At 38.3% G+C, this 16,476-nt stretch overlaps 1 protein-coding gene across 1 annotated transcript in view; it reads right to left on the bottom strand.

The window, feature by feature from the left end:
- LOC124155693 (serine-rich adhesin for platelets-like) overlaps positions 1–16,476 on the bottom strand; it is a 302,267-nt gene that overhangs the window by 93,283 nt on the left and 192,508 nt on the right. Inside the window, exon 8 of the mRNA XM_046529723.1 lies at positions 15,582–15,715. Coding sequence (XP_046385679.1) covers positions 15,582–15,715 — 134 coding nt within the window. The remainder of the gene's footprint in view (positions 1–15,581; positions 15,716–16,476) is intronic.

The raw sequence follows: 16,476 nt of genomic DNA, 5'->3' as shown, positions 1-16,476 counted from the left end.
TATTCCGATTGTGTCGTATACAAGTACAGGTCTATAATCTTTAACCCTTTATATTTATTCACTTCGCTCACCAAATTTTAAAAACTCTAAATAGTCTCGTGAAATTTTCTCTAGTGAAATGAGGCCGAAGCCACGGAAGTAACATGTGCTTGAATAATAATTAATGACCGTGTCCCAAGTTGATTTAACGATACACTCTGCGGTTTAATTGGGAGGAAGACAAAAAATAAACTATCGACTTTTCTCCAGTGAAACGAAGGATGGATGGACAGCTTACAACTGGCCTTCCAACAAGGTGGATTTTTTCCGACCTTCCCTGCTTCAAGGGGAAACAAAAAAAATACAATCGGAAATTGGAAGAGGACCTTCTCCAAACGTGTTGTCTTTGAGATGAGCAAGAGTATGTATGATGCGACCCCATCCTCCTTTAACTCTCTCCTTACTCCCCCAAAACCAAACTCCTCCCTTAATTCATGCAAATGGAAGTGCGGACCGCGCAGAAACTGAAGGGGGGGATCGTCTATCCCTCACTAAAGGCGGGTGAGGGTAAGCGACGGTTAAAGTTAAAAACGGTATTTACGGAGCCGCAGGACCCTTAATGGGTGCAGGGGAATATAAGGTGGAGGACGGGCCAGGAGGTGGAGGAGAAGGTTGAGGAGATGGGAGGCCTAAGGGTTGAGTTGGAAGAGAGGGCATCGATTCCGGTGAAAGGCAGGATTCGTAATTAAGAGCGTGTGGAGGGAGAGTAAAGTGGAAGGGGATTTTGGGGGGAAGGGGTCGGGTGGCCCAAACGAAGGACGACCCGTCCCAGAATCCTTTTTGTGTCCATATCCTCCTCCTGCCCTTCTTTCTAACTCACATCCGAAACGAACCACCATTGCAAACTCCATCCCCTTTTCTCTCTCCAGTCCGGAGAGTTAGTTCTCCGAGTTGATCACGCCGCCGAGCGCCGTCATCAACAGGGTCCCTAAAGCTTTTAAGGACCGCACTTTCGAATCCCGTGGTGTCTGTCACCTGTTAGTACGGTGGTAGCAGGCGGGTGGGGGGGGGGGGGGCTGGGAAATCTCGTAGACCTTGCCCGCGGGAATGAGTCGCGTAGTCCCTTGGGCATTGACACTTACGTCCGGGTTAATGACGAGATGTGACCGGCAGGGGAAAAAAGTGAGGCATCGCTTTGGCTCCGGAGAGAATATAAGCGGGGCTGTTTGTTTTCATTCTATTGATTGTTACGAATACTCAGTGGTGACTTGGTGATTATAGGGACTGATTCGTTGTCATGATTACTGGTTTAGTTTTGGTGAAAACCTTGGCAAGAAATTAGATGAGTCTGTTTACTTTGCTTTTTTTTTCTCAGTAACTAACGGATGAATCATTAGGGAGACGTTAAAGTTAACGAGGAGAGTCTCTTCGCGACTAAATACTCGCCGAAAACTGAAAAACCGATGTGAAATTACGAGGACATGCATATTTCACAGTCGAAAGTCGGTACTAATAGCAATGGCGTATGGTTTCTTGTATTTTGATCATTTATCAGAATATTGACTGGATATTTAAATAGTTGATATCATATCTCAAGTTGAATATTGTGCAGACTCAAGTTGAATATTGTGGGAAATGGTAACCGCTCTCCATGATGTTGTTTACGCAGTTTAAGGATAATTGTGGCTACTTTGTCAAAGGGAATATTAAATACGTGTAGGGGAATGAGGGGCAAGAGTACGCATCTAATAAACAATTATAAAAATCATGAATTCAGGCACAAGCAATGATTTTTATTTTTACGCAATTTGTTCACTGTTACATTTACTACATTACTTATCTTCTATTGCGGCAGAAAAAATATGAACTGCTGTTATTCATCAAAATGTAAGACAAAAACAAATAGGAAACTTGCCCCTCACGCGGGGCAAGAGTCCTCCCAGTATGGGGCAAGTGTCCTAATCACAGTTTTCCATGTGAACCTTCTCTTTTCAGAATATGTGGTGTATTTCCTCCATATTTTACATTCACAACACATTATCCAATCAACAATGTTGGATCCGAGTAAAATTTTCCACAGCCTCTATAATCATAATCATTTTTTCCGGTGAAGTGAATTCTTGTTTGCCGTTCACAAGTCTCCACTGAGTACAGCAACCCTTTATCTTTTCTTTAGATATCTTCACGCTTAGTTTCTAGGTTTTGGGGGAACTCGCAAGAATTTAAGAACACTTTGAGTTTTTACGCCGCTTTTGCGCTTGCAATCCTTTTGAGTGGTCTAATGCTCTCAAGAGAGACATGTGCCTCCCGATCTCTGCGAGATATAGTATTCTCAGTGGTGGAAGGGTAAAAGGGATTAAATGGACATGAATGTGGTATAGGAGTTAAGGGAGGAATTTTTGAAGGTAAAAAAGCTTCTCCGCCTTGTATGTTCATTTTCTCTCCCAGAGTTCCCTCTTTTATCCATTTCATCTCCTCCTTGATTTGGATCCAACGCGCCTGAAGCCAATGAATTTAGGAAGTCAACCTCACTAAACAGATATGGACCAAGTGAGAAACTATCGCATGTCTATAATCCCCTTGTTGCATTTCCGATTTGGGCTGATTTCTCATGCTTTATAATCGGTCTATCTATTAAGGCCGTTTTACACGATACACGGAATTGCGCAGGTTAGAGCTGCATTAATTTCTAAAATGGCGTGGAATTGCGCGAATGCATGAACGAAATTAGAACAGGGACTATTTTGCCGTCTCGCATCCACGCATTCTCGCATGTGTTCTAGCAATTCACCGCTTTACGCGACGCAATTTTGATTGCGCCTTCGCACGTACGTCAGATTGCGCAATTCCGTGTACCGTGTAAAACGGCCTTTACAGTTCCGCAATTTCTTCCCATACAAAAATCAACAAAGTATATGGGATATTTATGGCCGAAAGTATGAGTTCCTAGAAAAGCAATTCTATAAATTGGGGCAGGAGTCAGCGCCCGTGGGGCAAGAGTCTTCATGCGGACACTTTCCCCAGGACTCTAGCCCCAACGGCACTTGCTATAACTAATACGCCATAACACAGCACGTGGTGAGCTGCGAACCAGCAAACTGCATGGAATTTGGAGTCAAACAATGCATATAAAAGAACGTTAGACAAACATAGTAGTTAAATAAACGCCCGAAGCACAGTTAAAAACTACCAAATTAGATTTACGCTGCGTGAAAATAAAAAAACAAGAAAAACTCAAGTTTTGTAGTTCTTTGTCTTCCTTTGAACACGCCGTGCTACATTCGGTCAAGTAAATGAAACTCATTGACTACACGTGGCATCATCCTGGAATTTAGGTTAATATTTCGGAAAAGGAATCTTGCCTTCACTACTCTATTTATTTTTGCACGAAAGAATTTGTTTTTAGGCTATAGTTTTTCGCCTTTTATGAATTATAGCTGTTGCTTTGTCGAGTTCATGCGCTTGATATCGTGGTTTCCGTTAAGTGCGACACTATGCGGTTATTAAAAGGGAATATATATTCTTGTTGTCTCCTTTTTCTTCACCACTGCTCAAAGGTTCTTCCAGTTTGATTTTGTTTACTTTTTTGGTTCGAGCTAATTCCTTGTCTCCAACCGATCTCCTATATCCTTCACACATTCAATCTTCCATTTCCATTTTAGGAATTAAAAATTAAAGGCTGTGAGTCATCTCTTCTTTAGCTCAGTCCTGGTCATTCCCTTGAGTTTCGTCACTTTACAATCTTGTCTCCCGTTGACGCCCCTTATAAGGATATTTGAGGTGGGTCTCTGTCTCAACCCTAGCACGGGATGACTTCTCCCCGTATGACGGGAGAATGAGATGGGTATACCCTGGGGATACCTCGCACTCGGGTCGATGGACGGCTTGGATGCGTTTTGAAGGCCAGATGGGGTTATAGTGACAGACTGTGATGATGATCCAATGGAGTGGTGAGGTGAGAGTTGCGAATAGAAAAGTGTGCGTTGCGAGTTCTTTCCCATTACCTATCTATCACTCATTGCTCGCGTACAAGGCATTTATCACGCATATCCTCTTTAATTTATGCTCTCTCCATTATAAGTTTTCCTGGATATACAAAATTACTCAAACCACTTATTTTTTATCACATATTTTTATACTATTTATTATTTTTTTAAAAACAAATCATAATTTGCGCCTGAAGATGATGATAATTCATTGAAACCCGGGTCGCGCTCTAATAAAAAAATAAGTGGTATAAGTAATTGTGTATAGCAAGAAAAACTTATAATGGAATACCACAAAGTAAAGCAAGAGCTAGTGAATTTTGGTTTCTCTATTCCTGGAGCCTTTAACGCTTATCACTCTTTGTCGGTCAGGGACTTTTAAGCGTTCGAGGTCGGGTTTTGAATGTATGGTACCTACCTCTAGCTTGAAATTTATCAGTAGTAAGAATCCACGAATGCTTTTAACCAAGTCATGTAGAAACTTTTCATCCGAGCAAAGCTTTGTGTCTGAAGGAGAAAGCAGTTATCAGTGGGAAACTTAAGGGTACTTCGAAGTTGGATTTGCAGTATTGAATATTGCTTATAATGTCTTCCACATTCGCACCTTATTGTTATAGTCCAATGCATAGATTGTGTCTACTATGGATATTTTTATCATGATTCTCTGCGGAAAATAAGTCTGCTTATTTTATAGCTGGGTATTGAAACCTATTTTTATATTATTTATGTTTGATAACATATAAAGAGAATAATTATGCATTTGAACAATATACATCTCAGTAAAAACTGTAAAAATCAGATGGAATTGAAATTGTCTAAAGTATTTAAAACATTTTTTCTTGATTATCCAGTTTTTCCGGGATGATATAATATTAATGATACACAATTTTTTGAATTCATCCACAGTTAGGACATCCAGTCAATGTGCTAATTAAAATAGTTTTTTGATGCGCTAGCTCAAATAAGGGCTGTTTTATAGCTCGCGATGAAGGAATGTAGTATGCTCATTTAAATAAAAGACCAAATGGGATTAATATTCTGTGCTTTAGCATATCTGTCTTAATCAAACTACGTCTTGCTATGAGTCCAGCATTGCAAAGTTAAATTTTAGTGAAGAATTTTTGTACTAATCGATTTATAATTGGCGTCATCTTAATGCCATAATTTTAAGAGGCATTTGTTTAAAACATATTGGGAGAATAAACCAGAAGCGAAGGCAACTTGAAGATAACTTGTACACGTGCGAATAACATATAACTGAAAAAGTCTTCAAGCTGTGAAGTAATTGAGTTTATCGAGGAGAAACACCATTGAGAAAAATTCTGGGAATTCAGAAAAATGCTGAGTTGAAGGAAACCTCGCGAATTTTAAAAGTTCAAACTTTTGGAATTCTTGTGCTCAAGTTTTATGATCTGAACGTTGCGGCTTTTAATATTTCCTTTGTGTAATTAATTGTAGAATATTTTTGTTGAAACTCAGCCTTTTGAGTTTTTAAAATCATGGATATTTTCTCTATACAACTTTCTACTCAAAATAAGTTTTGTTAATGGAAAGCATGAAATTGGGGATTTAATTCCTTGTTTCATTGGATAATGCTCAGGGAAACGTATTTAAACGAGAGCAAAAATTATGAACTTAATTCAAAGGTGCGTTTACCGTAAATACATGTACCGTCGATACATAACTGTTCAAAAGGAACTAAACCACGACATCATTGTTCTTTAGTGGATTCCATGAGCAAATTTTATCGAATGTTCATGTGAAAAATGCATCAAATGTCCAGAAAGAATTCATGATTGGCAATAATGTAAGGGTTTAATGGAAAAAATGTTTGTTTTTGCTCACATATTACTATCAGGCACGGTATACGAGGGTCTTATGTTACAATTGAATTTGAAAAAAGATTGCCTTTAGTGTTTAGATTTTCCACATTTGAATTTGAAAATTGCCCATTATCTTTTAGTATGTGTGATTATCAGTAGTACTGAAAGCCTTCCGTGCCATCTCATAAACCATTGTTATTCTGAGTGGGTATGTATATTTCTCACCAATAAACACTTTATTCCATATTTTATGAATTAATTTCTTTGCTGAGCAGAAAGTTTTGCTGGAATAAATTCCAGTGCTTTGCATTATTTAACAGTAAATGCCATGATTTAGAGTAGTGGTTATTGATTGGGTGTATTATTCTGACTGAAATCATATTCTATTTAACATAGGTAAAATCTGAAGGTTAAATCAAGAACCTTTAATTCTGTATTTGACAATTTCTCCATGGAAATGAGGTTGATTATTATCGTGTTGTGATAAATAAATTATTATATGAAATGATCATCCTAGTTGGGAAATATTTCGAATCGTCCGGATTCAGTCTCTATTATATTTTTTCTATTTTCATATCGTAAAGGATTTAGAGATGAACTGTGTGCTTGAAGGTAACCTTTTCGTCCATTGCACCCATTAAAAACTAATTTATATTAACAGCCAGTAATTATCGGTGCACACAGAAGTACAAACAAGTTGTTTGAGCACCCCTTTACCATGGTTGGATGAGATGCAGCCTTAAAATGTGAATTTACTCAGCGCCTTTCCGCCATCAAATGTCACCGGCGTTTATCCTTCCCCTTGAGTCTCCTTTCACCGTCTGCGAAAACATCTATGCTTCCCCAGTCTTGAGTGTCAAAAGGTATCCTTATTCTAGCGCCTTGGCCCTCAAGCATTCTGGCGGGTCTCTTCAATTCTATTTAGCCCTCCTCTCCTCTCTCCACGTCCCGATCTTTGATCTAGCCTCACGCTCACAGCCTTTCTCTTCCACATTCTCCTCTGTCTTTCCCTTTCTCTCTGAATCTCTCTCGTAGACACACAAACACACCCACACCATCTCTTTGACTCCTCTGGAATACGACGGAACCCCGAGGACGGTGAGGAAATAGCCACTCGGATGGAAAATTCAGCGCCCCTACACCAGATGGGAAGGTGCCGGCGATATCGTCGGAGGTGGCGAAATCGTTGGGGGGTTAGAGGAGTGAGGATGACTGAAGGTGTTGGCGCGCGGGGGAAAGGCAGGTTACCGGTCGCGAATATTCCTGGAGGCTTATAGGAGGGATGCCGCGCTTAAGAAAGAGTGTGCTGGCAGGCATTTTCGATTCTGCTATGGATCGAAATCTTTGGTTCCTTGATTGATCGATCGATCGGTGACTTGTAATTATTACTAGAAATTTAATGCGAATATTTTCATGAGTAGAATTTTGAAAAGCATTGAAAAATAAAATCTGAATATTCCGGCGTGATAGAATGCAGTTCTTCCATATTGATATAAATACTTGTAATTTTCCACGACTGTAAAATTTATTACCTCCTAGTTTTCGATGTTACTACATCGTCTTTAAAGTACAAATGGTGTGCACCTTCAAGGTGATGTAGTAACGTTCAAACCTAGGTCGTAATAAATTGGCTACTCGTGGAAAATTGCAAGTATTTAAGTAAGATTTGAAAAATTAGGTTGGGGAAAATAAATTTAACGCAAACATTTTCCAAAACTCGTTTTGCTCGAGAAAACTTTTAGTAGTCTCCGATATTTCAATCCCTTGTGAGGGCCGATTTATTAGTCAAACGTTAGGATATTTTGCAGTCTTGCTTGTAAGCATTTGCGATTTCGTTCTCGATATTTTACCTTTGGAAATGAATTTTTGTACCACTAGTTCATACGTATGACGTCCGGTTTTAGAAATTTCGTTGAAGAAGCTTCTTAACCATTGACTTCAGATCGTGGGGGAAGAAGAGATGTGGAATCGACAGGTTTTGGGCGAAAGAGAATAATGTTCGAAAGGCTGGGAACGAGGGGAAACTGAAAGGTTTTTCTTGGCACTTGGGGGCAGAGATGGAAAGAAAAGGTTTGGTTGGTCACCGGAAGCAGATATTTTATGGTGCAGCAATTCATTCAGTCGGTGGCTAAAGGGTCTGAAAAATTAATGCCACTGAAACGAACGATGGAGATTTCTCCAGTTGATATTTTATTTTGGTATGGAAACGATTGGTTGCGGGATTTTAAGAGAGGAAGGAAAACTTTTGTCCCCGAAATATCCCTATACTTGGGGTGGTCTGTGTGCTTTAATGACTCGATTTAACGAGTGAATGCGTATTTAATGTCTTTCTATCCTTTCTTCTATGTTTCTTGCTAAAGATCTTCTCGCATGTCCTTGTATTGAGTCAGTGTGGACATGTGAGATAAAAAAAATACTTTAAATACGGCATGCCTTCTTTGAGGTTATACACTGTCCTCATTTCAATCACTGTTCTATGCGAAATTGCCCCTAATATTTCTAGGTGATTACCAAGGTGATCGATATTCTTCTACTTTCGACTTAATATCCATGTCATCGCATGAAAGAATTCCTAATTCTTCGGAAATTGTATCCTTATATTTGACTCAACTTCCTCCTAATTATTCGGAATGTTTTCTTTCTTAGTTTTCGCCTCGTGCAAAGAATCATGATTTGAATAATTTTTAGGAACATGTGACTGATTTAGAAGTAAAGTTTAGCTTAAAGTCTATTGACTAACTTAAATTATAAAAGAATGTGTTTAGATCCCTACAGATTCAACTAGAAAATTGCAGAATAAGTGTTATTTCGGGAGTTGAACGTACAGGTTTGTGAGATTATCAAGCAGTAATGAAACAAGTTATTTTCCATATGTTTGAAAATACTGGGTAGCAGGGAGTAACTGAGGAAACATGTCTCGCTTTTATGCGATTCTGTGTGAAGTTATTTTGTGAAGTGTTTCGGTGCTCGGTAGTTGACGGCAAAACATTCCCGCGCATAAATTATTCAGAATGAAGATGACCATTCAACCATTTCGCCTTTGGAGATGAAATATTCAAATGAGGGGAAAGTATCTTTCCCGACATATCCATGGGTAGCAGTCGCCGAGTTTTATCTTGTTATCGAAAAATTCCGTCGAGTGCCCAAGGGCGTTGCTAGGGGATAGAAATTAATTAACCAGTTAGATGGCTGACTGGATGTTGTAGGTATCCCTTCATTCCGGAGGGCAATGATCCTTTCAGGTAACTTCTAGTCTTCACTTAAAAAAAATCAATGGGGATGATTGAGTTAGAATTTTTCCATCTTTTTATGAAGTAAAAATCATTCCGTCGGTGATTTGGTTAAGCTTTATACCAAATCGGTACTAAGGCTTAGATTAGAAACTAAATTATTTATGGGAATATTGAAATTGAAATTTGTTTTCTGGCACAGAAAATGGTTTTTATAGGAAAAGGTGCAAAATTTTTGGGTTACATTCTTTCTAGGTTATACATTTTTTATAATGAAATACGTTTATTTTTGGGGGCATACCGGAGGCGAGTTTTTTTTCCAGTTAGTTCACTTCTACGCGTAGGTATTCGTGCAGGCGCTAAATACTTTATACACAAGGTAGAACAATCAATATGTATTCAATTTATGAATGTTCTACGGCTGTGCAGTAAGCTGTACGCGAGTAAAATAATTCTGTAAGCTGTAAAATCAGTGATGAAACGAAGGTGATTTAAAATGGAATTTAAGTAAATATATCTATAAATTCGGGATGATAATTGGGGAACTCCGATTAAGATAATTTATTTGCTCAACATTTATTGCTAAATAAAATTTTTATTGTTAAAGATTGCCGATACCTTTGATAGACTTCATAGAGTGGTTTATCAGAAATTCTATTTATTTACGAGTGCTAGGTAGCGCGGGATGAGCAAAACAAGTTCTTGTTGTTTGTGCCAAATAATTATTCCGGACAAATTATTCGATTTAAAAAAATATTAGATATAATCGAGGGAATTCCAGTAGCAATTGCGCTGTATATTTTGATTTCGAAAGCTTTGTGGGTCACCGAGTAGACCACTGCACCATCCTCTAGAATACGTCTTTCTTGCCCATTCTTAATGGGGTTCATGGGCCGTACACATAGCGCCATGAATATTGGTAAATTGTCGTGGAAATTAGGAACCTGAATACTATAGTGGTCTACGCAATTACCGCGAAAGTCAAAGGTTTTGTTTCCTCGTCCAGGCGGTAAAATTGAAATATACCCTAAATAAAAATTAAATGGAATTAATTGTCCTATATAAGTACTTCTATTATTACATTAGTTGCATCGCTACCATGAAGTTTTGAAAAATTTTCTTAATATTTCGAGACTGATCTTAAGAGTAAAACGTCAGCATCTCAAAATGTATTCTGTAAAAGTACCTAAAATAAGTATTAAAAACAAAAACATTTTAAAATGTTAACCGGATATGTTATGTGGAAATGTTTGTGGTAATTACAGTTAAAATTTCATTCTTCAGGTTTAGGTAATTACCGCATGTAGTACAATGAAACCTCACGTGTAGTATACGTAAAGGCTACAGTTTAGCGATATAATTTTTTGTCGCACTTCGTTGTTTTTGTTGTAATGTTGTGGAAGCAAGTTGGAAAAAACATGTTTTCCATGTGGAAATATGGAGAAATTTGCATTTGATACCCTTTTTGATTGTATCACCTTGAATTAATTTTTCTGCTTGGCTCCTTACCCTATTTATAGCAGTGAATAAGTGAGAGCGAAAACAGCGCCTTCAAATACAACATAAAAGGCTCTCTCGTACCAGATGATGGCTCAGTGAGCCGAAACGCGTCATACGCATTAAAATGACCGTGGAAAAATGCAACTACCATTTTATTTCAGCATATCGAACTTCCCTTATGTCAACCCCAAATCAATTGGATTTAAACAAAGTACAACCATTGTTCGCAAGTTGTAATTGCCAGTTGAAAATCTTCATCACAACATTGTGCCACCTTTATGAGCCCGACGAATGTCACGAGGTGGTTAAGCCAACACACACCTCGACTAACGCTGAGGGCATCGCAAGCCATCGCACGCCTCCCCTTTCCACGCACGTTCAAACACATTTCCTACCCTTCAACGCCCCGACCTCCGTTGCCGAGTCACTGGCGCTTATAATCAGAGGTGGCAGCGAGCATTGCGAAGGGATGAGAAATTTCCAATCCAATTCCAGAGCCATTTCCTTTTGAAGATCTCGGCTGTGAGTGAGAGAATGAGAATGGAGAGGAGGAAGGAGAAATGTGGTAGAGCCGTGGGAACGGTGGGATGGGTTCTGAGGGGGCTTAGATTCGGCGGAAAGGGGTAAAAGGCAGTTCTGGGGAGAAAGGGGTTGATGGATTATACGGAGGGAGATGGAAATGTGCCGGGGGAGAAAGAAAAAAGAAAAAAAGTATGTACCAATATATAAACGTGTGACAGAAGGGCGAGATTCTGCGTTAGAAAGAAAAAAAAAACAAATGATTGGCGCAGAACAAGGGATCGCCGACGAAAAACAATGGGCGAAGGGAAATAAACAGAAGAAAGGGAAAGAAAACAAAAGTGGGAGGATGTCGTATCGATTGGTCTTTTAAATACCCTCTTTCGGCGTGTTTTCCTTTAAGGGTTTTGTTTTTTGTGAGAAGACGAGGCTTGTATCTCGGCTACAGGAGTATTTTCGCCATGGAATCCTAGAGATTCTAACATTCTTTTTGCTCGAGAAACTGCTTGTTGGTTAGTTATGAAGTGAGGGTTTTTTTATCCTCACTATATGTCGGCAGCTTTGAAATTACCTGGTAGTATTGGTACTTTGTATTACCAGGGAAGTAAGATTAAATTATTTTTTATGAGAGTGTTTCGCCAGAAATCTCGTAATAACAGGTTTTCCGTGGAAGTGACGGAGAAAGCTCGCTGAGGAGCTTGAAAGCGGATGGTATTGTAGTGTGGAATGGTAAGGCAGTTTTATTTTTAGATAATGCTTAAGTTTTTTTTCTGTTTCCCAAAGGAATCCAGTTATTTTCATCTTGAGCTTTTAAATATTGACAGTTTTTACCTGTGGATGCTTGATTATCTGACTATGATAAAATAATAAGCTCTCCTTGTGTTTAGGTCTACAAGATAAATTTATTGCCGAGAATATATTTTCAATTACTTTTTTATTGTTTAGTAATGGCTATGATTCTGTGACTATTACGCGTGAAGCGGAAAGAAGAAATATTTCTAGCACTTAATTTTTAGTAAAAATCTGTGTTAAATTAATTAAATCAGGAAATGATGACCCTCTTATAATTACAGTTACAGATGAAAGTGAGGAAGTGTATTGCAGAAGCTTAATAATTTACTGATGAAAGTGTTCGAGGGTTTAAGATACATTTGGTTTTCCCTTGAAGAGTTTTATCTCAATTCGGTATGTCTGTTTCCTTATACAGTTACTTCAGCTATTTAAGGGAAGCAATAACTCTTATGTATTTAGGTAGATATCATGTGAGCGTGTCTTTCTAGGAGAAATTATGCGATTTTCCCACTGAACAATGGGAATTTTAATGCTATTAAATATGTTGAATTGTAATTCAAGACGACTCTACCAGCGATGCGCGTACTATGTTGCAGGGAATCCATGAATTGCGTGAGAAACATGCAAGAAAGTCGATTATGAGTTAACGGAAACGTTTTAGGCTATTATCCATTTCGAAAGTTACACAATTTTTTTTGGCAGTCGGCTGTTGTTCAGCAAATCACGCATTCACTGCGGTAACCAATCATAGAAGATTTGTAAAAGGGCTGTAGCCTTGGTAAATTGTGCGTTAAAGTATTGAGAAGTATAATCATTTTCCACGTTAGGAATTGTGGTGCTAGGACGTATCGTTTTAATTTGTTAAAAGAAACAAGGAAAGCATGTGTTAGCTTACTTCCTTTGTTTTTACAGACAAGTATTCAAAATGTTTGTTAGCGGGGTTTGTCTATCACGCCATTCGTTCTAGTCCTTTCTCCTAGAGTTAGTTCTGCTCGATTTCCTTTATATCAAGCACATTTCAGTCTTAGTCACCGACTGTGAGATTAATCACGTAAGTCGCGAGGAGGCGACGAGGTGGTCAGGCGCCCATGCGTGCCTAGCTGTTCTCGTTTCGTTATCGCGCACATTATGCTCATTAACTTCGTCGCTATCTGGGAGGGCCCGCATGCTCATATAAACATGAGGCAATGTCCTCGCCAGTATAGCTGCGCGCCTGGAAATTCCCTAACTCCGCAAACCATCGCAATTGAGGCATTCGATAGATGAATCTGGTACTTGTTGTGCTTTCCTGTTGTAATCACCCATTTGAATCGGGAGTAAAGGAGGCCGTGGATCGTATTGCTACTGCACTGCTCATTTCCTCTCGTAATCACTATGTAAATCACTCGCCATTTGCGACAGATGGTATGAGCGTTGGGTGACGAGCAACGCCAGTGAGTAATTAATCAGAGCTTCCTGGTACCTGTACCGATTGCTGAGAAAATTTTGTAGATTTCAGGGGAAATTCCTATGTGTTCTTCTAGCAACGTTGGCAATTGACACATTTGCAACTTACAGTTAGTAGCAGAACAAAATCCTCCCAACTAGCAAATTTTATGAACATGAGCATCTAAAGTGAAATGTCGTAATCGACAAGTTCACAGTAATTTAGTAAATTCAATAAAAAAGTAAGTTGTTCGTAATTTCATTCCACTCTCCTCTAATGTGCGTAAAATTGGCTAGGAATTTTAATGTCTTAACCAATTGTTGATAAAAATCTGGTGTATAACTTGGAATATCGGAATTCTAGAGTAGTAAAGTGAAAGGTTTGCGCCAGACGTTTTCAAATGTCGTTTTATACCTACTTCCATTAGCTAAGGATGTGAGGTAAAGTATAAAGGAATCAAGTCCCTGTCCTCATTCCCTTATTTTAAATGTATCTTTTGCTCAAAATGAGGCAATAATTATCAATCGTTTCGTTTTTCCGGTTAGATAAGTTATTGACACCTAAAGCCGTGTTTTTACCCGTATGTGTAATCATAGAGTAAATATTTACTCTATGGTATAACCGCTTGATACGTTTCCCATAGAGTTAATTTGGAAATGTAGTCAACTTGCGGGGGAAATGAGTTTAAAAGTTTTCGGATATTGACGATTTCACTCATATATTGTGCCAAGTACTACTGGATTACGAATGGAGTACGAATGGGTATTCAGGATGGTATATCCAAATTTTCAGAAATGAAGGGGCTCAGGCTACCTGATGTTTTGATCGTGGAATGTTTATGGAATAACGCGTCCTTTATAGGGGTGCCGACTTACAAAAAATATTGGGGGGGCCCAAACCGGGGATCTTGCCCCGGTAAATTTTATAAGTAGTGAATTTTAAGTTTTTAAGCATGTTAGAAGAGTCATATGATCAACATTAGAACCCTGATCACTCGAATCTCGATGTCTGGACACTCCGGGGAAAATTGCCAAGCCTAACATATTTTTCCTCACATCTGTAACGAATTTTTGGGGGGGGGGCTCGGGCCCCGTCAAGCCCCATGGAGTCGGCGCCACTGATCCTTTAGTCCACACAATAGTAATTTTTGACAGAAATACTTATTTTGGCATTGGAGAACCTTTAAATTAATCGAATGTATTGCTAAAACAAGTATTTTCATTGCTCTTTGTCATGTCACGGTTCTAGTGATAACTTTGTTATCATCAGAATCAACATTATTTTACTCATTTTTAATTCTATATTATTAGTCACCACCATCACCAGAATTTCACTTTTTATCAAACATAGTTTATCTGCACTCATAATTAACCCATAAGAGAGGTAACCGAAAAGACCGCCTTTTCATTAATGAAAGATATATGTCATAAAAAAATTGACATACGGTCTTTTAGCGTTCTCGATAAGCGCAAGTATGTCTTTTTCCTTGGGACGTTCACAGATATTCTGTGCACATTAGGATAAAACATATTTGCACACTCATTTTATTGACAATTTTTCTGCGCCTGCCATAACTTGTCTTTCTTTAAGCGAGTGTTACACTGTGATATGAGGATAGAATAGATTATCGACTGGTTTTTAATGTTTAACTATTCAATAGAAAGATCTGCCTAACTTTCCTTGCTCTAATATATTTGATATTTCCTTTGGTATGCTGCCCTTTTAGGGCCAGTTTTATGATGTCTTGTTAAAAATTTTCTCGGAATGAAAATCGGCGTCAAGGAATTCTCCATTTTAAGATCATGAGCTAAACTCATGGTTATTCTTGAAATATCCTTGCTTTCAAACCAAGGTGTCGGCTGTATTATGTTCCCGTTAATGCTATCCAAGTATTATAAATGCGGCCCCACGTGTTCGCCTAAGAATTTGGAGGACAAAGTTGAGAAATGTCCAACGCAGGCCTCAAACTTCGTTATGGAGATTAATTTAGCAATTTATTATAGCCCAAATAGCAATTTTTCTCCCCTTCGGATGTTGACTGGTATCATTGAAAGAGACTTTGGGCCGAATGGAGGCCGAAGAATTTCACGAAACAGGATAAGGTCGAATTAAATGGCGGTATTAATTTCTCTGTGGGATTTTATTTTAAAATTTGCTCGCAAATATTGGCGAAAGGTGGAACAAAACGCTAAAGCGTGGCATTTGATACTCGACATAATTTGAGAGTTGCGACAACATTGTATCAGAAGATGAAGAACATGAAACACGACTATATATTGATTAAATAGCCTATTAATATAATCTGCATTACGTTATGTTTACTTACTCGGCGTTGGTCTCTGGAGTAGGGAGATCTCCAATAGTTGTTAGTGTGAGCGTTGACCAGTAGAGAGATCCAAGATACTTGCGTGTAAGGGTGGCGTAGTCACCTTCCAAGCGATGTGGATACACCCAGTCACCCTGAGAAAGTGATAAAGCAGCTGTATAGAGCTCTGAGCAAACGAGAGGAAATACGCTATTTTCAATTAATTAGTTGATTAAAATATTATGTATTTTCACCATTGATCTCATTAAATGACGCCAATCGGTTTTATTGCTGATGTAATTGTTTGCACTAGATTGAAGCTTGAATCCAAAATTGTATTAGGTACTTGAGGCATTTAATTTTCATTGGGGATTATTCCTTCTTTAGGGCTGTATACTGGCTTTAAAATATTTTACCGTTTGATATGGTATTATATTCTCTCAGGATAAGTTTGGTCCTGATTTATTGCGCGCGAAAAACTATTTATATATGTACTTTCTAATATTTTTAACGAAAATTGCCCCCTGTTAAACTGAAAATTCCACATATTCAGTGAAACATGAGCTAAAATGTACAAAAAAGCTAATAGTTACTAAAAATATGTTTTGCATGAACTTATACCGAATAAACCAGTGTACACGTATACAGAAAATGTAAAGTATTTTAATATCATTTATATGAAACCTATTGTTAGTTAATGAATTTGTCATACCTAGTTATTGCTGTTAAATGCTCGAAGTACAATTTGGCAGCGTAAGCTGGAAAAAGTGAATAGTATTGGCCGACATACCCATTTAATTATTATTTTCCTTACCGAGTGCACAGTGCGTTGTGAAAATTTATCAAGCCGGAGATTCTTACGTGATAATTAATTTAATAAACAATTTTTGATTTATGATTCTTGTAATTGGAATTG

This window comes from Ischnura elegans, chromosome 3 (assembly GCF_921293095.1).
Source record: "Ischnura elegans chromosome 3, ioIscEleg1.1, whole genome shotgun sequence".
In the NCBI taxonomy this organism is placed as follows: domain Eukaryota; kingdom Metazoa; phylum Arthropoda; class Insecta; order Odonata; family Coenagrionidae; genus Ischnura; species Ischnura elegans.
This window is presented reverse-complemented; position numbering and strand designations above follow the sequence as displayed.